We start from the raw sequence: 24851 nt of genomic DNA, 5'->3' as shown, positions 1-24851 counted from the left end.
CAGTGGTAGTTGCTACCATAAGAAACTTGCTGGGCATCCTTAGTATAGTTTCTTGTGTATTTATAATTGTTCTAATTTGATCATTTTGTCCAGATCCCATGAAAATGAATTCTCTAAAGCTTCATAAACACATTTAGGGTCATTTTCTAAGGGATACTGCGGGTAAAGTAAGCTTTACCCACAGAACTGAGCCTATAGAAGACTATAAGACCAATAAATCGTATACATGTACTTTTGTGTGCAAGGGGAGAAGTGTTCAGAGGGTGGAGTCTGGGCAGAGTTGGAACTTGTGCGCATAGATTTTTATCTTCAAAATATGCGCTAGCTTTACCCCTTATTCAGTAAGGGGTAATAGCGCCTCTAAAATGCGCGGCCAAGCCCCCCTGAAACTAATAGCGCCTGCAACATGCAAATGCATGTTGCAGGCGCTATTAGTTATTCCCGTGCGATTCAGTAAGTAAAATGTGCAACCAAGCCGCACATTTTACTTTCAGAAATTAGCGCCTACCCAAAGGTAGGCGCTAATTTCTGCTGGCACTGGGAAAGTAAAAAAATAATAAAAAAAAAAAAAAATTAAAATCTGCCCGCGGGTTGAAAACCGGACGCTCAATTTTGCCGGCGTCCGGTTTCTGAACCCGTGGCTGTCAACGGGTTTGAGAACCGACGCCTGCAAAATTAAGTGTCAGCTGTCAAACTCGCTGACAGCCGCTGCTCCTGTCAAAAAAGAGGCGCTAGGGACGTGCTAGCGTCCCTAGCGCCTCTTTTTACCGCGGGCCCTCATTTGAATACTAAATCGCGGGCGCTCTCCCGCGACTTTTACTGTATCGGACTGAATAAGTGTAGCTGTGTGCCAGGAGTTTTGCCCAGATAATTTGTACATGTAAATGTACTTTGGAAATTGATGAAACATGGGGCACATACTGCCTATTACAAAATTACTCTCCAAAAGCCACTGCCCTGTTAAAAGGTATCACCCGAAGCTATTATGCTTATATTTTATGCTACTGTTTCGGAATGTAATTCAGGTATTGTTTTTATGTTTTCAGGTGAATACATACACCCCAGGCTATAACTGAGCACAGATTGATGACTTTGGCTGTAGTGGCATGGAATGGATGATGGGTAGGAGGAGATAGGCCCAAGTGTAACAAGGTGGCATTTCTTCACAGAAATTGGGGTGGCTTCATGGAACAGCAGTCTCCCCCCACCAACTCCCACCCCCGAGCGAAAGCGACATGACAAAATTGGTACTGGAATTGGCCCAGCAGCACTGCTTGGGGGCTGGGGACCGTGTGGCGGCAGACCCTGGGCAAGAGTCCCAGTCCTCATACAAGGATGCACTTGTAGCAGATTCTGAGTGGAAGTGTAGTGCGTGTGCGTGTCTCGCTGTCATTGGGATCATGGAGGGAGGGAATAAAAATGGGTGACAAACTGGGTAGGTGCGACTGAAGGCTCTTGGCACCAGGACTCCAGTTTTGGGTCAGGTTTTGATTGAGCTGGAAACTCAGTAGTGCAGGAGAAAGCTGCTGGGGCCAAAAAAAAAAGAAAAGGAGAGCATGCCAGGGTCCTTCTGCCTTTGGGATTTTTCAAGTCTCATTGCTTTTTGCTTGACTTCCTGCTTTTCTCTCTTGCCCTGCTTGACTTGTAAAACAGTGGGTTCTGCACTTTGTTGTAACTGTGAAGACAGACCAGAATCGTGTAGAAAACATATCTTGAAATTGTTACTAGTGACTTGCTTTTAGCAGTCCCCCGTTAATCCCTTTGACACCTCTTCCCCCCCCCCCCCCCCCTGCACAGGGAAAATCTGGGTCAGATGTGGCCTAGGAAGCCATCAGTTCCCTCAGCCAGGGCATGGGTTAGCCAGATTCATTTGCCAGGAGAACTGAGATGAAATGTTAGACTGTGGCAGGTTGTTGCTTGTGAATGTTCTGCAATATATACACACACAAGTTTTCAGATAAAGAAAATAGTAACCGTTCTGAATGTGATGGTTTTGCAGTGGCATGTTAGCATGTGTGAGATCACACAGCAAATCTTCCTGCATGGCATTGAGGCACATTCTGGCATGGAGGAAAAATCATTTCCCTGGTGCTGAATGCAGTGATTTGCTTCTGGGTGAAAAGGCCTACGAAACATGCATTAAAGGAGAAGAATAAACTGGCTGGATGTTCTGTGAGACGAAAGAGAGCAGAGAGAGACCGGGAAACAGCAAAGGAGCATCTGAAGGGCTGTTCGCTTCCTATCTCTCTATTCCGTTTCAGCTGATTTAATAAGCCTGCTTTTATGCACAGTTTTTTTTTATTATGAAATAAGTATTGCTGTTATCACTTGTGTTTCTGTCCTGGAAATGAGACAAATGTTTGTTCTGAGTACGTTTCTGTCCTGTCACATGTGAGAATGCATACCTGTTGCGCTCTCGCTCCTCAGACTCTTTAGTTTGCGTGCAGGAGTGTTGTATGTGGTGCACTGCTTCGCCAGCGGTTGATACACTAGTGTCCATCGCTGCACTCAATTTGGGTCTTGCCTTTCTCAGCTTAGAGAGAGAGAGAGAGACTGCAGCACATGGATGTCTTCATGCTAAGCTAGTCCAACCTTCTCTTTTATAGTTGCTGTGCATGGCTTGTGTTGAGCACAAGTTTGAGCATGAATATCTTCTTGGGCTGGTGACTGTGTAACTCGTGGTCCTGTAGCCTGTGCATGAGTAACCCACCCTGCTGATCTGTATCTTTGGTTTAGCAGGTCGACCATCAATCAGGTGAGGCATCTTGCAGTGGCAACTCAACAGAAGGGCAGCAGCCAAGAGGAAACCAGCATTCCCGTGCGGACCAGGCAGGCACAGCAGTTCGACTGGGCTTTAAACAAACTGGACAGCTCTGTCCGAAGGACTGGCCGCATCACTAAAACCCTGCTGCAGAAAATCTTTCATGACATCTGCAGGACAGGTAAAAGGTTTCTTTTTATTGCTTTCGTTTTAGAACCAGGAGCAGTTCTTTTCAGGCTTGCTTTCTTTTAGCAAAGCGCTGATGAAGCATTTTATTGCTGTTTGTTGTCTTATTTGAGAAGGTTGGTCTGTTATGATACTGAATGGGCTCAAAGAGGGTGTCCTGCAAGTGTACAATGCTAAACTACAGCAGTTTGCCTTCCCAAACAAAATGGTAGCTTTGCTAACAAAGTCGTTCTCGCCACACTTTGCGTGGCACTGTGATTTGGCTACCCTGAGCCAGTCAGAAATCTGGCAGGAGTTCATAGCAGTGTTTTGGAGCCCTTCCCTTGAGGGAGCTAGAGTTTTGTTGGCATTCACCAAGCCTTAGGCTATAAAGAAAGTACGGTATTTTTAGCTCCCTAAGATGCACCTGACCATAAGACACACCTAGGATTCAGAGCGGGAAAATAAAAAAAAAAAAAAAAAAATGGTGTGCTAAACCGGCTCTGTTCCTGGGCGTCTGCGTCTTATGGAGCAAATTAGGGGAGGGCATAAAATGTCTTTTTTTGTCCCCATGCCCCATCTCAACCCTTTAAATTTAATGAACTACAACCCCCCCCCCCCCCCCCCAAGACTTGCCAAAAGTCCCTGGTGGTCCAGCAGAGGTCCAGGAGCAATCTCCTGCACTCGGGCCATCGGCTGCCAGTATTCAAAATGGCGCCGATAGCCTTTGCCCTTACTATGTCACAGGGGCTACCGGAGCCATTGGTCGGCCCCTGTCACATGGTACTTGTTGTGCTAGGCATCCAGTAGAAACATAGCCTGTATGAAAGATGGCAAAGAGCTAGTTACATCTCTTTACCAAGGAGCTATGTTGATGTGATGGTGCATTGGTTGATGTGATGTCTTAGTAGAAAGCAGTAGAGGTGAAATGCCAGAATGTCATGTCTAGCTACACATGAAAGTTATGTTGCTGTCCTATCCCTTTTCAGTCATTATTTAAGGGTTGATTTACTAGGTGTTGATAAAAATCAGCCACTGTAAAGCATGTTTATGTTCGTTAATGGCCAATTTTAATGCAACTTACATTTTAGCAAATGGGGCCTTTCCTTATTGTCCATGCTAGACCAGTCCAGATGAGTGGATTATGTCCGCCCACCAGCAGGAGGAGACAGAATAAAAAGCTGACTTTTCTCCCCTGCTGCTGTCGGCTGTTTGGTATTTTTCTGTCTCCAGCAGATGGTGCAGATGTGGCCTGACACAGCAGCTAGGAGAAGGCTGTTCCCAGTAAGGCGTTAGACTTAGGCTCCCGGCAGAGCATAGTGAGAGTCTTGGGGGCACTCCAGGCAACAGTCCTGTTGGGACGACTACTCCCTTCCTTCGTGGGAACTGACTCAGTTGGTGTACAAGTTCCCGCGCAGATGGGTCAAGCACTGTGTGATCTCTGGTGACTTTGTTTTCTTGATGGGTATGTTAGGAGTTACTAACACCATACACACTCTCTATTTTTGAGCTTATAGCATGGCTGCTTTCCTAGACTGCCAACTGATCTCTTATGGTGCTATGTTGGATTTGGACTTGGGCAGGGGGGATTTGAGGTGATTACCTTCCCTTCTCCCTCCCTCTTGCTTGCTTCTTGTATGGCTGTTAAAAAAAAAAAAAAAAAAAGGCATGACACCGCAGGTAAGTCATGGTGATTCAAAATGTCAGCTGGTGCATTGTGCCTGGCAATTGAGTAGGCAGGCATAATAAGAGTAGGGCTGGCACTCTGCCAAAAGCAAAACTAGATGTGTTCCCCAGATAGAGCCTTGGCCCCTAGAGTGGAAAGCAGTGCTACTACAAAAGGAACAGGGCCTGGTCAGCGCTCCCATTTTGGTGAGATCGGCCGCCATTTTAAGCTGCTTTGCACCAAAAATGTCAAGCATTCCAGGCTGTTTGCATCATTCTTCTCTCCAATAGTCAGACAAGGAAGTTCCATGGAGGCTGCATATTTTACCTCGGGCATGGCAGAGCCACTGCACTTCCAGTTCTCTACTAAGTTATTTTAGCAGGCGACTTCCATTCTCTCCCACCTTCTCTAATAGTGGACTGGAGGGAACAGCCTATAGAAATTGCTCTCTTCCCCTCTACACAAATGAAGCATCTCATAGCATCTTTTTTTTTTCCTTTGAAATTTTTTATTTAACACGAAGAAGCAATCAAAACTGCGGTATACTAGCAACGAATGCAATGTATACATAAGTCAAAACACACCTCATAGAGCAAATGAGTCAGGTGTTACAAAGCTCTCAGGGGAACCCATCAAAAACAGCTGAGCAATAAATTTCAATGCCCGACGTACACCTAATATTTACTCCAGGTTTTATCATACATGGTACTCTTGTGTTACAGTGTGAACGTAAGTTTCTCAATTAAAGCTATTTCAAACACAGATGATCTAGTGGCCACAGAGGCCCCAGTGGCTAAAGGATAGAGATGAAGAGAAAGGGTAATCCGTATTTACTGGGGTAACCTGCACAGAGCTGCAGTTACCTTAAAAGGTAATAAAAGAAAAATAACTTGCTGGGCAGACGGGCTCATCCATTTGGGTCTTTCTGCCAGCACCTACTATGTTATATTAGCTGATGTGAAGAAGCTGAGGGAATCTCGTAGCCTTTGAGTACTCTGGTGAGTCAGATTTGGTTGTGGGCAGAGTTCCTCTGCAGGACGTAGCAGCAGTTCACATGGCCGACGCACTCATGGTACTTGCAGAAGTGGTCCTACCCCACTAGGGGGGTCAGGTGGAGCACCATTGCGAGTAGATTTCAGATTAGCTCCAAGACGGACTTGTTCTTTGTTTGAAAAAGGAAAGCAGGAGCCAGGAGGTTTGGATCTCTTGGTAGCAGACTGGATGGACCATTTTGGTCCTCATCTGCCATCTTTACTATATTATTATGAACTATGACTAACATCCAGTCTCCTGTGTGTGTTGCCACTGGGAGCCTGGACATTACCTGGACCAAGTTCTGACGGGCACAATTAGGGGTGCTTCTGCACCTTTCCCCCCATCAGAGAATTCTTCCCTATAAGATCCTTTCCATTCTTTTTTACAACCTTGACTGTTGATAAAAATCAGTCTGCTTGGTGGCATGGAAAAGGACCACGACTTATAGTTTGGAGCCTCTGTGAGATCAGTTTTCGGATGAGGCAATATTTCGTTTTTAGGATCCATTCTTTCATTCTTTCCATCAGAGGAGATTTGGATGAAGGCATATAACCCACATCCCTCACAGAGGACAGGGACTGCTCTGGCTTGCTACAAGGGACACAGTCATGGAAGCTCTCTTGCTATTCTCTCAGATGGGATGCTTTCTTCCAGAGAGTCAAGCATACAAGTCCTTCGCTGTGGGAGGTCTCCTTGACTTGGAACCTGAGCTTACTAGTGAAGGGATTTGGCCTCACTACTTCTTGAGCCTCGTAGGGTAGTGTGTCTTTAAGTCATGATGTTGAAGTCTGTCTCCTTGGTGACCTTTGTGAATTTTAAAGAAAAGGGTATTTTCATTTTATCTTGCTACATGAGTCCAGTCAAGACAAGTTGGTTGTGTCCCCCTACTAGCAGATGGAGGCAGAGAGCACAGTTTTCCTTGATGACACCATAGCCAGTTTTTATAGGTGGTGCAGCACAGAAACAACCCAGAATTCTCTGCCTTCAGCAGATGGTAGGAATTACTAGTGGTGCAGCAAGTTTCACTAGGCTTGCCTGCCTCCTCCTTTTTTTCTTGGGGCTTGGCAGTTGTTAAGGGCCAGGCACTAGGTATGCCTAGTGTAGCGAGCTTGCAGTGAGAGCTCCCAGTCTCATATGGGGACTTGGTAGAGCACAGAGGGGTTTAATTTGGCAAGTATTAAAAAAAAAATAAATTAAAAAAAAACTCCACAAAATTTAGGAGTGAAAAAGTCCTGTTGCAAGTTGAGGAAGATCTTCTCTGCTGTCTCTTCCAACCCTCCCCCCCCCCCCCCCCCCCCCCATTTGCTCCCTCTTGGACTTGAAGGCCTGCAAGTTGCGGGGAAAAAAAGCAAAGTAAAGAGCTGAGATGACTTGCCTGCTTCAGGTAAGTATTTTGGAGGAGATTGTTTTCCAGCTGCCTCCGGTTTTGTCTGTCCCGCATTGCTTGTGTGTGTGGGGTGGGGGTTGTAGGCCTTGGCCTACTCTTGAGCAAAGTGGAGCGCAGCTGCCAGTGAAGAGCCTGCAGGTGCGCTGCTAGTGTGATGGACCTCGTTTGCACTGTGTGTCTCCAAAATGAGGAAGTTCCTGGGGATTTTTTTCGTTCCTAGTTGCTGTTGGCTGTCACAGGGAGCGATAGGGGAAAGGCTCCTTAGCCGCCCCATGGTCAGAGGGGTAGACCTCAAAATTGCTGGGTTTGGCCGCCATTTTTTATTCTTTCCTGGCCTCCCAGTTCAGTGAGAAAGATGCAGCGAGGTTTTGATTTTTTGGGGGGATCTCTCAATGTTGGCCCCATGGGAGTTAAAGGAAATCCACCTTTCCCTCAGGGTATTACTCTCTTAAATACTTTTTTTTTAGATTTCTAAACCATGTGTCTGTGCAGTTCAGAAGTCTGGTGAGAGGGGGAGATCTCCTGTGAATCTAGGACTTCACTCCAGGCCTCAGTTGAGGTATTAAGTGCCCTGATAAATTTTTTTTTTTTTTTTAATTTTTTCTTTATAGACTCTCCTCCTTTACTGAGGAAATGCTCTTTGAGAAGGCTGAAGATTATCCAAATCCTGCTAGCTATGCTTCCTAGGAGGAGGGAGAGGTGCCTTTGGCAAAGGAGGATGACACTATTGTTTGTTTGTCTTTTGCATTGGGATGAGATTGGGGCACTGTTCGATCATTGCTGTGATTTGTTGTTTCCAAAGATGAGGGAACTCATGACTGGGACCCCATTATCAAGAGGTTTTATAAGTCTTCTAAGGTCTTTCCTCTTCTTTCAAAGGAGATGGTACTTTCTGTAGGAGATTCCCCTGGAAGCAGCTTCAAGGGAGTGAAAATATTTTATTAAATTATATCCTCTCTCCCAAGAAGTGGTCCAGAATTTTTCATTTGCCTCGAGCAGGCACTGTTCATGGTGGCCACTAGTAGAACCACATCCCAGTTGGGGTGGTTCATTGTAATAGGCCCTTGGAATAGGAAGAAAGAGCTGACCTTATAGTAAGCATATGTTTACTTTCGTGGTCCTTTCTGTTTCAATTTCTGTTTGTAGCAGGTTGGTAACAAGGGTGCTCCTATCATGGATTCAGCAGCTTCTGGAAAGTAAAGAAGCAATGCAGATGGAATCAGCTGCTGTGTTTTTTAGCTGATGCCCCTTGTGATCTCTTCAGAAATTTTTCTAGTTTGGTGGCTTCATCCATAGTGGCTGGACGACTTCTGGTTCCATGACACGGCAGCAGATTCGTGGTGTAAGTCTTGGATGGGCAGACTTCCCTTTAAAGGGAAACTATTATTTGGAGGAGAGTTGGAGCATCTAGTTCAGAGTTTTGGACATCCACAGCCACAGAAGCTCTCTGAAGAAAGAAGTCTGTACTTCTACAGAGCCACAGTTGTTGTGGTCAAATTCAGGCTTCCAGATGTTATTGGTTTAGAAAGCAGTAGTTTTTCTTATTCCTTCAGGGCCAAAGGGAAAGACCAGAAGTCAAAGCCTCACCTGGCTAGGTCTTCAAAATGTACCGTGATGGATTTACTCTTTGGTCCCTCTGGCAGGTGTCATCTGCTTTGTTTTCGATCTGGAGCTCACCTTGCTGGTTCCTGATACTTTCATAGTATCTTCATGTGTCATAACCACTAGAGGTTGACATTTCAGTATATTCTCTCAAGGCTCCAGCTGTTGCAGGCTAGTTGCCAGTTCTTTGCTGAAGCCAGGCTTGTGGTAGATGATCCGTGTACTTTGTAGTTCCAAAAATAAAAAGCCATGTTCTTGATCTAAAGGAAGAATTCTGCAGTCTCTGGATTCCTCACTTCATGATGGATGATTTTCATTCTGTTCTAGTAGTGGTGCAGGAAGGCAAGTCTCTTTCACTCCTGGACTTTTTGGCATCTTATTTTCACATTTCCCATTAGGATGGAATATCAAAGGCATCTTAGTTTATTTGTGCAGCTGGATCATTTTCAATTCAGAGTGCCTCTTTTGGTCTGGCCATGGTTCCACATGCATTTTCCAAAGTGATGGTAGTTTGTGATGGCCTTTCTGAGGATCCTTATCTGATCATCTTGGCTGATGAGGGCTAAATCTTATTATGAAGGCCTTCTAGCATCCAACAGAGTAGTCTGAGTTTTTATAGGTGTTGGGCTGGGTGAGCAATTTTGCAAAGAGCAATCTTCTTTGTACTCATTTCTTGAATACCAGGGCGCTTGGTTCGATTCCAAGATAGGCTGAGTATTTCTTATGGTAGAAGAGTGGCCAAATTTGTAGTCACAAGTGCAGAGGTTTGCTGCTCTGGGAGCCTCAGAAGCTTTGGATTAACTCGGATGCTGGGTTTTCAAGAGACCACTCCTATATTTCCTTCTGTATTGATGGCTGCCCCAATCTCAACATTTTGAGTTTTGCCTTCCATTGCCTATGTTGGTGAGAAGTGGTGTCATCTGGTGGACGATCCTTCAGAACCTATTGAAGGGCATGAATTCGATACCATCCTCGTGGATACCGATCACAATGGTTGTAAAGTCTGTTGGTTTGGGAATCACATTGTCTAGATCAAGTAGCTCAGGGGCTCTGGTCTCAGGAGGAGGCCCCTTGGACTATCAACAGTTTGGAAATTGGGCCAGTAAGATTAGCATTTGGTCATTTTTTTTCCCTTCTTAAGGGGGAAGACAGTCATAGTGCTGTCCAACAATGCAACACCAGTGGAAGATATCAGCAGACAAGGAGAACCCAAAGCCTGTGAGGGAGTCAGTTGGACCATTAGAGGGTCGAGATGTTAAAGAGGCACTTAGAAAAGATATGGCCATCACGGAAAGATTAAACAATTTATTTGCTTCGGTGTTTACTGAAGAGGATGTCGGGGAGGTACCCGTAATGGAGAAGGTTTTCATAGGTAATGATTCAGATGGACTGAACCAAATCACGGTGAACCTAGAAGATGTGGTAGGCCTGATTGACAAACTGAAAAGTAGTAAATCACCTGGACAGGATGGTATACACACCAGGGTTCTGAAGGAACTAAACAATGAAATTTCAGACCTATTAGTAAAAATTTGTAACCTATCATTAAAATCATCCATTGTACCTGAAGACTGGAGGATAGCTAATGTAATCCCAATATTTAAAAAGGGCTCCAGGGACAATCTGGGAAACTACAGACCAGTTAGCCTGACTTTAGTGCCAGGAAAAATAGTGGAAAGTGTTTTAAACATCAGAATCACAGAACATTAGCAATGGTAACATGGAATAGACTTAGTTTTTGGGTACTTGCCAGGTTCTTATGGCCTGGATTGGCCACTGTTGGAAACAGGATGCTGGGCTTGATGGACCCTTGGTCTGACCCAGTATGGCATTTTCTTATGTTCTTATGACATGGTTTAATGGGACAAAGTCAGCACGGCTTTACCCTAGGCAAGTCTTGCCTCACAAATCTGCTTCACTTTTTTGAAGGAGTTAATAAAGCCTGTTGCTGAATTTAGATGTTTGACTGTAAACCGATCACATGTTCCAAATGATGAGCGGTATATAAAAAACCACTAATAATAAATAAGGAGAACCGGTAGATGTAGTGTATTTGGATTTTCAGAAGGTGTTTGGCAAAGTTCCTCATGAGAGGCTTCTAGGAAAAGTAAAAAGTCATGGGATAGGTGGCGATTGTCCTTTCATGGATTACCAACTGGCTAAAAGACAGGAAACAGAGTAGGATTAAAAGGGCAATTTTCTCAGTGAAAGGGAGTGGGCAGTGGAGTGCCTCAGGGTTCTGTATTGGGACCTTTACTTTTTCAATATATTTATAAATGATCTGGAAAGAAATACGACGAGAGGTAATCAAATTTGCAGATGATATAAAATTATTCAGGTAGTTAAATCACAAGCAGATTGTGATAATTGTGAGACTGGAAAATTGGGCATCCAAATGGCAGATGAAATTTAATGTGGATAAGTGCAAGGTGATGCATATAGGGAAAAATAACCCATGCTATAGTTACACAATGTTAGGTTCTATATTAGGAGCTACCACCCAAGAAAGAGATCTGGGCGTCAAAGTGGATAACACATTGAAATCGTCGGTTCAGTGTGCTGCGGCAGTCAAAAAAGCAAACAGAATGTTGGGAATTATTAGAAATGGAATGGCGAATAAAACTGAAAATGTCATAATGCCTCTGTAATGCTCTATGGTGAGACCGCACCTTGAGTACTGTGTACAATTCTGGTCGCCGCATCTCAAAAAAGATATAATTGCGATGGAGAAGGTACAGAGAAGGGCGACCAAAATGATAAAAGGGATGGAATAGCTCCCCTATGAGGAAAGACTAAAGAGGTTAGGACTTTTCAGCTTGGAGAAGAAACGGCTGAGGGGGGATATGATAGAGGTGTTTAAAATCATGAGAGGTCTAGATCAGGTAAATGTGAATCAGTTATTTACTCTTTCAGATAATAGAAGGACTAGGGGGCACTCTATGAAGTTAGCATGTAGCACTTTTAAAACTAATTGGAGAAAGTTCTTTTTCACTCAATGCATAATTAAACTCTGGAATTTGTTGCCAGGGGATGTGGCTAGTGCAGTTAGTGTAGCTGAGTTTAAAAAAAGGATTGGATAATTTCGTGGAGGAGAAGTCCATTACCTGTTATTAATTAAGTTGACTTAGAAAATAGCCACTGCTATTACTAGCAGCAGTAGCATGGAATAGACTTACTTTATGGGCACCTGCCAGGTTCTTATGGCCTGGATTGGCCACTGTTGGAGACAGGATCCTGGGCTTGATGGACCCTTGGTCTGACCCAGTATGGCATGTTCTTATGGAAGAGACAATTCTTTTCTTCCCCTGGGCGGAGGAAAATCTCCAGTTCGCGACAGTGGCTGATCTGAGGACTGGAAGACCTCAGCTGGAAACCAAACCCGGATCCCCTCCACATGGCAGTGCACAACATTGCCACTGAGCCACAAGCCCAACTTTACCAACCACTTTATTCTGTTTTTTTTTTCGGGCTTGGCAATCTTTCTATAATTTTAAACATAGAAACATGAGGCAAATAAAGAGTATATGACCCATCCAGACTGCTCATCCACATCTCTTGCTCAGCTTTATAGTCCATTTCTATCCTTCAGCGATTCTCTTTTCTATCTCATGTTTTCTTGAATTCTGGTATGGTCTTTGTCATCGCCACCTCCAGAAGGAGCCATGCATCTGCCATCCTTTCTTTGGTGGATGCATCCAGTAATATCCTTTTCTTCCTCCATTCTCAGTACCCTGTGAGATGATGTGAACAAGGATGCTAGGCCTTCTGGTTACATGTCCAAACCATTGCATTGATGATCTTATGATTTCAAGTAAGAACTCATGTTCACTGACATCTTGCCCAATTTGATTTTTCACAGACTCATTTGTTCTGTGTGTAGTAAGTATCATATTTCAAAAGTTTCAATTTTCTTTTCTAGTACCATAATGATTGTCCAGGTCTTGCCACCACAGAGGGTTCTTGAAATGACATCATCCTATATAACGTGCAGTTTTGTTTAATTGTAATAGTGTGGCTACTCCAGATTTCCTTTTGCTGCTTTGGTTATTCAGGAGTGATGGCTGTTCTTGCATTTAATTCCTTTTTTGATATAACATCTTGTGTAATGCTTGCACTAAGATATTTAAAGTGTTTTTACCTTTTTTAGCTTCTCATTAACAATTTTAACTGATGATCACATCAGTCAGCAGCTATCAAGATGTCATTACTTTACTCTCTTCCATCCTAATTTGCAGAGGGGAAGGAAGGTGTGAAGGAAGAGAGTAGGTGATATGAATGGGAAAGATGGCTCCTCTCACTCCAGAGAGGAGTGAGAGGAGCCATCAGAACAGGAGAGAGCAGTCTTCTGGTGGCCAGGACATGTGCAACTCTTTTCTTCTACACCATCTGTTGGTAGGAAGACTTCAGTTTTGTCAGCAGTTAAAATTTGCACCTTGCTCATAATCCCTGAAAATGCACTAGCTATTCTCCTAGGACAAGCAGGATATGGGCGACATCAACAGATGAGCCTGGCACAGAAAACCTCTGTCAGTGTGCCCAGCAGGGTCTCTCTTCAGGCTCTTCTCCGTGGAGCTACCGTCTCACGGTAGTGGAGCTTGTACTCTTTTTTTTTTTTTTTTTGCGGGGAAACGTTCCACCAAGTGTGTGTGTGTGGGGTTTTTTTTTTTCCACTTTTTTCCTGTGCTGGGTCTCTCTCTCTGGTTCTCTGTTGTTTTCCATCAGTCGGTGAGTTGTTCTCTTTCATCCTCTTTGGTGTCCGCCGGTCCTCGTGTCCTTGCGATCTTCTGTGTGCCTCATGGTGGCCTCAGGCTTTCGTCGGTGCTCCCAGTGCCCCCGGACTATGTCCTTAATGGATCCATATGAAGTGTTCATCCTGTGCCTGGGGGCATTGCACGATGTTTGGGGCTGAGTGTTGTATGCTCAGAGGACTTCAAAGGGCCACCATGCCAGGCTGGACAAGATGGAGAAGGTCTTTGGATCGGGGAAGTCCAATCCTTTTACTCCGGCATTGATGCCATCAATGCCCAAGGACCCAGGGGAACCGCTCGTCCTCGTCCCTTCGGTGTTCCTCTCCCGAGGCCTTCGGGTGAGGACAGCGCCGGAGATCAGCCCGTGTTGGTTTCTTCTAAGTCCCTGACCTCTGGATCGTCATCCTCTGTGCCAGAGAAAGACCGGGCCGAGCACCATTGGAGATCTTAGAAGCAACTTCATCGGTCTCCACCCTCGCACAGTACAGGGCTTTGGTTGGCCATGGTGCTTGCCGCCTTGCTCCTGGAGCGGCCCCGGCGAGAGGAGGCCTCTTCCTCCCTTTCGTCAGGTGGCTCGAGGCCGTCCACACCGATTCTGGTGTCGGGTGCAGACTCTTCTCAGCGTCCCGAGGTAGAGCGGCCTCGCCTCTCCCCTCTCAGCCTGCCCTTTCGCGGAGTCTTTTGAGGCGGAGATTGAACGTCGGGTGCACCTGGCAGTGAAACGTACTTTGTGCTACAGGGAGCCAAAGCTCCCACCACCGGTGCCGGTGCCTGCGCTGCTGCCAGGGCCTTTACTGATGCCGGTGCATGGACCGATACTGGCAGCTGTGGTGCCCAGGTTGGAACTGTTGTTGGATAGGCTCGTTGCCCTCCTCGGTGACCCGTCGGGCACCGACGTGTAGGGCATCTGAGCTGGTCCCAGTTGGGGACTCCTCTAGGGATGAGGGCCCATCAGTGCCCTCTGCACCATCAGGACCTTTATGACCCTTGGGGAGATGATACCTCTGACTCGTCTGTGGATTCCGATGGTCTTCCTGGGATCTGTCTTCCTCGGAGGAGCGGTGTCTATCTCCACCAGAGGACCCTACCTTTGGGAGTTCGTCTGCACTATGGCAGAGGCCATACCCTTCCAGCTTATGATGGTGGATATCCTCCAGTTTGTGGACACCCTGAAGTAGGTAGTGGCTGTTCCTGTGCATAAGATCTTTTGTGAGTTGCTTCTTAGGCTATGGGAACACCCCTTTCTGTTGCCCCAGTGAACAAGAAGGCCAATGGGGTGTATCGAGTGCAGCAGGCTGCGGGTTTTGAGAAGCGTCAGCCTTCCCCACCAGTCAGTGGTGGTGGAGTCTGTGCTAAAGAAGGCAAGAGGTTGAAAACTCATGCCTCAGCTCCCCCTGGAAAAGAGCACAGGGTGTGGGATGTTACGGGCAGGAGGGTGTTTCTAGGCTAGCCCGTATCGCCTTCTACCTTTTGTACATGACTCAATACATCTGTAACCTCTGGAAGCAGATCCAGGATGTTGTGGATGGCCTAGGCCAACAGCCCCAGGAGGTCTTTATGTCCATTGTTTAGCAGGGCCTTGAGTGCGGAAAGCATGAAGTGCGGGCTACTTATGACATCTTTGAGACCACAGGCCGAGTTGCGGCTGCCAGTATTTCTCCGAGGCATCTCACTTGGCTCCATGCTTTGGACCTTCGTCCTGAAGTTCAGGAAAGACTAGCAGATTTACCTTGCACCAGAGATAACCTTTTCGGTGACAAGGTGAAGGATGCGGTCGCACAGCTGAAGGATCACCATGAGACCTTTCTGCATCTGTCAGCCGGCGTCTCTGCTTCCCTGTCCTCTTCCAAGAGGTCTTCGAGACCTGGGCTGAGGAGGCCTTTCTACAGACCAAGGAAGTACTTTCCTCCTGCCCCTTGCTCCCACCTGCAGCAGGCAAGTTCTAAGGGCAGGTCCCGGCAACAGCAGGGCCCCAAGCCTCAGCCACCGACCCAGGCTAGCCCTGCTACGGGGTTTTAACTGGCCACGAGGGAGCACAAGCCAGGGATTTCAACCAAAGCCGGAGGGCCCACCAATCAGGGGCCGCGTCCATTTTTTTGTGGACCAGTGGCTGTTCGTGACTTTGGACCAATGGGTCTTGTCCATCATCTGTCACAGTAACAGGCTGAGCCTCGTAGAGGTTCTACCAGATTCTCCTCCATGACCTCTTTGGGGTCCCATCTTGCATCCAGAGCTGCTCCTTGTGGAGCTCTCAGCCCTTTTAATGGTCAGGGCAATGGAGCCCATTCCTCGGGACCAGCAGGGATGGGGGTTTTACTCCCGTTATTTCTTGATTCCAAAGAAAGCAGGAGGCCTCTGCCCCATCCTCGATCTGCAAGCCTTGAACAGATTTCTCAAAAGAGAAAAGTTCAAGATGGTCTCCCTGGGCACCCTGATTCCTCTCTTACAAAGAGGGGACTGGCTTTGTTCCCTTGACCTTGCAAGATGCCTACACCCACATTGAGATCTTCCCAGGTCACAGGAAGTATCTCCATTTTATGGTGGGTCGTCAGCATTTTCAGCACTGCGTGCTTCCGTTCGGCCTGACCTTCGCACCGTGAGTCTTCACGAAGTGTTTGGTTGTGGTGGGAGCCTATCTATGCCTGCAGGGGATCCAGGTTTTTCCATATGTGGATGACTGGCTGGTCAAGAGCAGCACCTGGGCAGGGGCTTTGCAGTCGCTAAGCTGGACCATGTGGGTTTTGGAGTCCCTTGGGTTCCTGCTCAATTACCCAAAGTCTCAGCTCTTACCGTCGCCACAGCTGGAGTTCTTAGGAGCTGTGTGGGACACAATGCAGGTGATGGCGTTTTTGCCTGGAGACAGGGCAAGCAGGTTGATGGCCCTGGCGGGGGAGGCCCAGCAGCACCAGCTGGTGTCAGCATGGCATATGCTGCAGCTTCTGGGGCACATGGCCATGACTGTTCATGTCGCCCCTTTCGCCCCGTCTGTATATGTGCTTGCCCCAGTGGTCCCTGCGACCCCAGTGACGCCAGGCCACTCATGACTTTCAGGTCCACATCCAGGTGACCCCTCTCTCAGGGCCTCCCTGTCTTGGTGGAGGACCCCCTTCCAACCTGAAACAGGGTAACCCTTTTCAGGCTCCCCCGAACCAGATCGTGCTGACCACGGATGCATCCCATCTGTCCTCTGGAACCTCTTTCAGCTGTGAACCCAATTCTTCATGCCTAGGGCCCCTGGTTTTGAGTTCAGACTGTCCCTGCTGCTACCAACAGCACTTTCTGTTGTGCCCGTTGGCACCTGTTTGGTGTCTGTTGGTCCCATTGTTGTCGGGGCCAGCCTGTAGCTAGGTATTCACCGACATGTGAGGACTACATCCTGCTTGTCCTTGGAGAAAGCGAAGTTGCTTACCTGTAACAGGTGTTCTCCTAGGAAAGCAGGATGTTAGTTCTCAGGAAACCCACCTGCCACTCCCGGAGTTGGGTTCCTGTAGTTTGTTTTATTTTTCGTAATCTATTTATGAGACTGAAGAGAGACCCTGCGTGGACACGTGTATTGTGGCATGCTGGGCATGCTCAGTGTGCCAGTTAAAGTTTCCTGTGCCGGGCTCAATCTGGTGATGTCATCCACATGTGAGGAACACCATCCTGCTGTCCTAGGAGAACACCTGTTGCTGGTAAGCAACTTTGCTTTGTTGCGGCACAGATGAGTGGGTTTTTTGAGTCCTGAGGTGTTTGATGCATTGTATAGAATTAGAATTTGATCCATGAAGAAAATCCAGAGGGAATTCTCTTTGGTTTATAAATTTATTAATACAAGAGACATTGTTTTCCACAGTCCATGGATTTAAGATTTCTGTTTCAGTTTTGGGTGGATTATAGATGATTCCTGCATCAACTTGTTACCATACCCTTTTTTTTTTTTTTCTGTCTGTAACGTTTTTCTGGTTCACCAAGATGATAAAATATCTGTAGCCTTTGAACAGGACTTATTGGTTCCCATGGATGATGTTTGATTTAGCAACTTTTTGTTCTGTACAAATGACCTTCAAGGTAGATTTTATTATACTTTGCAGTAGTAGGAGAATGCAGTGAAGTTTTGTGTATGTGTGATGCTGTGTTGTGAAAGGTAGACATTGGAAAGCACAATAAGAAAAAGTTAAGATTGGAGCTTTCTGGGTATTACTCAACTACAGTATTTCTGATCCAAGAGGTCTGGTTTAGCATGGGCTTCTGTTCGTCTGCAACGTAAAGTGAATAATCCCAGACAGTGATGGTCTGCAAAAAAAAAAAAAAAATCTTCTTCATCCATTTCATGTCATCATGTCATCTAGAGCTCGCTGTTCTAGATCTATATATGATACACTGCTAAATCTTAGAGATTATCCTCTGATTCCAAGCTTGAAGCAGCACAAGTGTATTCCTCTTAGGTAGTCCTTATTATACCTTCAATCCCTGAATCAGGATGTTTCAGTAAAAGGTTGACTATCAAATTATGAATTATGTAAATTTTATAATTTTTTTTTAAACTCTTTAAACTTTTTTTTTTTTAACAGAAAGTTTCAGATTGAAACAAATTCCCAGATCTCTGGTGTAACTCTAGACAAAAGCTAGTAAAGCAATGTGTATAGCTATAGGTGTGACATTGTATAGGAGGCTATAACAATTACAGAGTTACGTGCCTATGTTGTTTACAGTACTCCATATAAGGTCCCCAAATAATCATAAATTTCGAGTGAGTATTTAATTGATCATTTCTTAGACGTTCAGTGTCAGCCAGGTCTTTAATTTGGCCCCACCAGTCCAGGTGTGGGTTGGTTTTCCAGAACTTAGCTATGGTAAAATGAGCAGCTAATAGTAGCTGTCCGGCGAGCTGCCTATGTTTTGGTGGCACATATGAACCAGCCCATCGACCCAGAAGCCCCAGGCTGGGCCCAACAAAAACGGAGTAGCCTAAAATATCCGCCATGACCAAAAAAATTGAACACTCTGGCAGTCCCACCAAATGTGTCGAAAGGTGCCAACTTCCCCACAACCTCTCCAGCAGATATTACTAGCACCTAAGAGGATTGTGGAGAAGAAGAGGGGTGTCTGATATGTTTGATGTAGTAATAGAGTAAGTTTTATAATTTTAATGTAATACAGATGCTGTGTCTTGCTGTTGTGTTCTGTTGCCTTTTAAATTTTTCATTGTTTTAACTTGCATTATTTTTCTTGTTAACCGCTTTAATGGTTTTAGTTAAATTGCAGTAAATTAACTAAAATTAATAAATCATCCCCAGCTGAACTGCCATCCAGAAAGGAGGCTCTTCCTCATTAGAAGGCTATCTCCACTCTCGTAGGGCTGCCTCTAGATGATATCAAACAATGCTCAGGATGACCGGTATGACCCACGCTGTACATGATAGGTCTTCTGTCCTGGAATTCTTTCTTTGTGGACTTCTTTACTGGAGCATGGTTTTGGATCACTGGAGTAGATATCATCTGCAAGCACCATAAGCGTAATGAGTGTGTTTCCGATAGGGAACATAAAAAGTGTCGGCAAGCTAGACGGTGTATGGAAAACTCTCTCTCCACTACCCAGTTTACTCTATCATCCACCTTCTTCAAACAACTATTTCATAGCCGTATGAAAAATAATTTTTCCAAATCATTTTTTATAAATTGCACTAAAAGCCTGAAGTTCAGTCAACCCCAAATCAAAAGAACGTCTTAGCCCCATATAATATACCCTGGTCAGCTGGTGTTTAGTACATGTCTATACTGCTTCGGGGGGAGGGGAGGGGGGGGTGTCAAGAAACTTACCTGATGCATTGGTGCTCAATGTTGGACCGCCCGGTCTCACACAGTCTGTGTGAAAGTCCAAGCCAAAAGAAATTATCTGCCATGACACCAAATGAAAATAGGGAATCCCTGTGATGTTGTGTCCATGTTCTAATGAGTAGAACTTGTGATGCCATAACAAATCAAGAACTCCGTGCACCTGCAAAACAAATCATTAAATAAGCTGACTCAGTGATTTGCAAAATAAACACATCATAAAAGGCTTTTAGTGCAATTTATAAAATGTGTTTTTGAAAATTTATTTTTTATATGGCTATGAGCCATTGTTTGAAGAAGGTGGACGATTAGAGTAGGTTATGGAGAGTATTTTGCATACACTATCTGGCTTGCTGACACCATTTGTGATTATAAAAAAAACAACCTTTTTGTTTTGTTGATTTAGTGCTTTTTATGTATTCTCTGGTTTCCTGTCTCTTTTGTGGGTTGGTGATTAATAACCGCAAAACCATGAAAGTATTTGGAGGCAAGAAACCCCAAGATACAAGTGGAAAATAAGGGCACCGAAGCTTAGGACTGTTATTATATTTAATGTAATTTCTACTTTTTTTCCCCCCTTTCTTCCTCTCTATCCGTTCTATGTAAACCTATGTGATGTACATAAGAACTTTGGCATATAAAAGCTTTAAATAAATAAATAAATAAATAAATAAATAAATATTTGTCCAGTATTCCTTGTTCTTCCATTAAACAGAAGAGTTTCAAGTTCAAGATGCTGGGCTCTGAATGTCGTTCGTGGCAAATAAAGAAATTCCAGAGGTTGGGGTGTGTGTGATGGGATTAAAAAATGAAAGTGCGGTTTTCATACTGGGGATCCCCATTTCCCTTATAAAGAAAAGCAAAATGGCTCACAGAGACATATAATAATTTTCTGACTGACATTTTTCTGCTGTCTCCTATGGAGAATTACCTGCTAAAAGAATAGACTCCTAGTGCTTTGTGAGGGGAAACTGAACTAAGGGAATGACTTATATAAAAACTAATAGTTGTTTTGTACCAAGCCACTACTCACGTTGAGTCCGTATTTCTACTGTGCTTTGGTTTTTATGCTTTGTTTGTTCTTTTGTGTTGCAGGCTATCCCAGCAGTAACCAGGCCTTGCTTCTCTTGCGCAGCTGTGGCTCCCTGCTGTCCGAACTCCATCCGTCAGAACGGACAGAGCTTGCCCACAGGATATGGGAAAAGCTGCAAGAGCTGGGTATGGCCTTTTCTAAGCTGATGCTGTTCACGTGACCTTGGCCGCTATCCTTTCAAAAGGCTTTATAAAATGACTGCAAAATGCCCAGCCCCCAAACGGTTTCATGCATGGAGATGTAACAGATCCACCCATTAATTTTGCTTGTGCAGCCAGGGTACCATTTCAAGACGAAAATCTTGGGAGAGGGAGGGGACCGTTTTCCTAGGTGCCCCAGCTCTGTAGTGTTATGAGTAACCCTATCACAATTCATGTCGTCATTCACCACATCAAGATTCAAAATTGCACACACTAAAAGATTTGCACCTTCCAAATAATTAAAAAAAAAAAAAAAAAAAATCTTTACAGTGCCAAGAAAACTTTCAGCTCTGCTAATTCTCTATATTCTGTTCAGCACAAGTCGGTGGTTTGAAATACGTTTTGGTATTCTGCAGAGCAGAAATCCTGGGGTGTTTCTTTGCATTCGCTTGGTGTTTTTCTTTGGGTTGGTAGCACTCCCTTGCAGCTGAAACTGGGAGAGCGCTGCTGGTTTCAGCTCTTTCTGTCTGAATTTTGACCCAGTAGTACTAATTTTAAGTAAATAACTTTAATTAGGATTGTAGGTGACAGCTCCCTGCCCTCTCCTTCCCCAACCAGAATTTTATCTGGGGGAAATCCAGCAACTTGTGTTAAATCAGTCAGTTTGCCCCCCTGCAGGGCAGGGTGAACAGGATTACCAGAAGCACCTGTTAATTTGTATTCCTATACATGTATGCAGATAACTTACTTTTCTTTTCTTTTACAAAAAGGGTATAATTTCCTCTTTCTGAAACTTATATTTTTTTGCTGGTTTTTTTTTTTTTTTTTAAGTGCATTACACACAGGTTGTACAGCAGAGTATTTCGGTGCACTTCTCAGATACAGAAGGTAGGCAGCCTTTGGCTGCTTCTCCCCCCAATGCCTGGGCTCATGCCTAGGAAGCATTTATTGCACATCCTCTCTTCATGTGATTTTGCGATAATTAGGGAAGTGCAAAGCAGTAAGAGATTATTTTTGTGCGGTGATTAGCTGCATTACTATTTCATATTGCTTTGATTTGCCTATTGCTTTGCCTTTCTGATATCATAAACTATTGAGAAATCTGTCCTGGCGAACCTTGCCAGATGGCTCACTAACAATGAGCACAAGCCCAGGTTTTGCTTTTTGAGCTGCAGGACCTGGGGGAGAAAGAGAGGGGGAGAAGTCCCAGCCATTGTGAAGCAGCAACAGCTTACATAGAAGCTCAGGGTGCATGTGTGCCAGGCTCCCTAGGGAGATTCAGCCTGTAGCTGCTGGCAAAGTTTCATCACTGCTCTGGCTGGGGTAGATGAGAAGGGGAAAGGGTTAAAGATTAGGGGGAAAATCCTCCTTTCCATCCCCTTCCCTAGTTGCAAGTGAATGGGTCACGGGTCTGCAGCCTCGGCATTAAATTAAAAATGCAAACATGGAGGAGGAAGCTGCTGTCCACTGTCCCAGCATTCCTTGTGAAAGAAAAAGAGTGTTCTCTTGGATCATTTGCATCAACTGCTTGGGCTCCTGGGAGTGTGCTAGAATACGCTGGGGTACATTTTAAAACATAGCGCGCGCGTGTACTTTTGTTCGCGCACCAGGCGCGAACAAAAGTACACCGGATTTTATAAGATAACACGCATAGCCGCGTGTATCTTATAAAATCCAGGGTCGGCGCGCACAAGGGGGTGCACATTTGTGCAACTTGCGTGCGCGAGCCCTGCGCGCGTTGCCCATTCCCTTCCCCTACCTAACCCACCCCCCATACCTTTGTCGCCGGGCTGGCTGCCGTGCGCCATGTTCCGGTCCGGGGGCTGGTCCGGAGGCCGCGGCCACGCCCCCGGAACGCCAACCACACCCGCGGCACCGCCCCCGATGATGCGCTGACCGTGTCACGCCCCCGACACGCCCACCCCAAGAAAGCCCCAGGACTTGCGCGCGTCCCGGGGCTTTGCGCGCGCCGGAAGCCTATGCAATATAGGCTCGGCGCGCGCAGGGGCGTTTTAAAAGGGTTATACACGTACCTTATGCGCGTAACCCTTTTAAAATCCGGCCCTCTGTGCGCTTTTATTTTTGTTTTTTCAAATTTGTAGCAGTGCTGCCATTGGGTTTGAATGGAGGCCCAGGGCATACTCTGGCCATTTTCACCTCAGGGCAATGTTCGATTTATTTATTTTTCTATAGTGCAGGTTTTTTGATTATTTGAAAGCACTGTACTGGGGTTGGAATATTGTGTCGCAGAAACTCATCTTTGACTGCTTCGCTGTGGTGCTGTCACAAAATCAGTGACGCCGCTGAGGAGTGCATCACAAAATCTTTCTGACAGGAACTCTCCAACCAGAGCCAATTGAAAACCCCTCCCCCATTCATATGTATGTGGCAGAAATGAAACCGATGATTTATGGCAGTTGCTTGCAGTGTTTCTTTGCTGTGTTCACTTGTGGGGGGGGGTGTCTTCATTTTGAGGTTGGTAATGATGAGTTAAGGACTATGTCCTTAATGTGATGGATTGTCATGGGGGAATCTTTATATCCTGGGTGTAAACTCTCAGTATGGTCTGCACCAAAAAGAAACTCAAATCAATTTTTTTCATGAGAAAAAAGTAAACCAAAAACCGCAAATAAACCACATTATGGTTTTGTTACCTAAGTACAACATTTTACTCCATGTTTTCAAATGTTCTCTCAAATTTAAACCAAACATCACCATCATTCTCAACACAGACATGCTGATGCAGTACAATGCACACAGCCGCGAAGCTAATAGCGCTCATTATATGCAAATGCAAGTTCCCTGTACGTACCCGGATCAGTCCAGACCTTGGGTTGAGCCTCCTTTCCAGCAGGTGGAGACAGACCAAAACTGAACAGGTGCCCTATATGAGGACAGAGCCCATCCTGTAACCCTTCAGTATTTCTGTCTCCCAGCAGATGGATCAGCTCACCCTTCGGTCTCCTGGTTCGGCTTCTTAGCCGGCTATCCTTATCTTTTTTGGATCAAGCAAGTACTTAATTCTTAGCTGTTTTTTCTTTTCATAGAAATAATAAAGTAGATCCGTTAGAATTATTTTTCTTGTACAGGAGACGGTGCCATCTCCTAGCTCTTGCCGGACTCAGGGGGGGCTTAGCCCCTTGTGCGCTGCATAGCCTCTGTGCTTCCCGGTGTGGGGACCGAGACTGGTGGTCCAGTTCTCGTCTCCCCCTCCTCTGGCTGCCGAGGGGGCTTAGAGCCCAGTGCTGTGCTCAGTTAAAAAAAAAAAAAAAAGAGAGAAGTTTTAAATGTTAAATTGTTAACTTTCTCAGCACTTGAAAATTATTTTTTATAATTTTTATTTTTTTGTGTTCAGGGGGCTCGAACCGGCAGTCAGACAGGCAGGAGTCAGCAGGTTCCTCCCCTGCTTCACTCCTGCCGGCGGACTGCCAATCATTTTTATTTTTGGACTTTTTTTTTCTCTTAGTGCGGCTTCTGCAATGCCGCGGCCGGCAGCCTGCCTTTATTGTGGGCTGCCCTCTTCGTGTTTTTTGCGGGAGGGACTTTGCTCTGCCTGCCTGCCGGGTGGGGAAGGTCCCTCCTCGGCAGGGCATGCAAATTTAGCCCGGGGATCGAATCCCCAATGCATGGCCAGGCCGTTCCCGGGTCGGCAAAGCCCGGGAACGGTGGCCATCTTGGATTTTTCGGCAGCTCCCGTTTCAGAGCTGCCCGGGGCTGGGGAGTCAAATTTTTTGGAGCTACCCCCCCTCCCCCCGGGAGTTCCAGGACCCGTTTTTCTCCGGAATTTGTTTTGCTTATGCATAAATCCTATCTAGCTAGCCTGCAGGAGGAGGGGGAAGGCCCCCCCCCCCCCCCCCGGCAAAAATTCCTCGCTCTGCGCTGTTGACTTGCGGCCCAGCTGCGGAGCCCCAGGAGTCCCTTCGGGTGGGGGGTGGTCACGGGTGTGCCCCCCTTTCTGATTCCGCGGCTATCCTCCCTCCCCTTAAAGGGGACGACCCCAGGGCCCTCCGTATGTTCCAAAGGGAGGAGTTGGAGCCCCTCATCCCCTTTGTCCTCCTTGGAGTTGGGGTTGGAGGGGCCCTCTGCGGATACCCTCACGGACTCCTTGCCTAAAAATATGGACCTGGTCCTGGCGGGACTCAGGGCTCCGGCAAGCGCTTTTCCATTTCATCCCATGCACAAGCTATTGCTCCTGCGGGAATGGGAGGCTCCTGAAGCGGGACTCCGGGTGGGGCGCGCTATGGACAAGCTATACCCCCTCCCAGAGGACGATTTGGAAATCTTGAGAAATCCCTCTGTGAATTCCTACGTTTCTGCGGTCACCAAACACACTACCATCCCGGTGGAGGGATCTACAACCCTGAAGGTTGGGCAGGACCGCAAGCTTGAAGCGCACATGAAACGCATTTTCGAGGTCCTGGCCCTGGGGGTCTGCGC

The 24851-nt window shown here is 46.0% G+C and overlaps 1 protein-coding gene across 1 annotated transcript in view; it reads left to right on the top strand.

Moving 5' to 3' along the window:
* Positions 1-24851, top strand: part of LRPPRC (leucine rich pentatricopeptide repeat containing) — a 312777-nt gene that overhangs the window by 3690 nt on the left and 284236 nt on the right. Inside the window, 2 exon segments of the mRNA XM_029593332.1 lie at positions 2740-2942; positions 20277-20399. Of these exon segments, the coding sequence (XP_029449192.1) occupies positions 2740-2942; positions 20277-20399 (326 nt within the window).

The sequence above is a fragment of the Rhinatrema bivittatum genome, chromosome 3, assembly GCF_901001135.1.
Source record: "Rhinatrema bivittatum chromosome 3, aRhiBiv1.1, whole genome shotgun sequence".
NCBI classification, from domain to species: domain Eukaryota; kingdom Metazoa; phylum Chordata; class Amphibia; order Gymnophiona; family Rhinatrematidae; genus Rhinatrema; species Rhinatrema bivittatum.
Note: the sequence above shows the minus strand (reverse complement) of the source record. Positions and strands in the feature narration are given on the sequence as shown.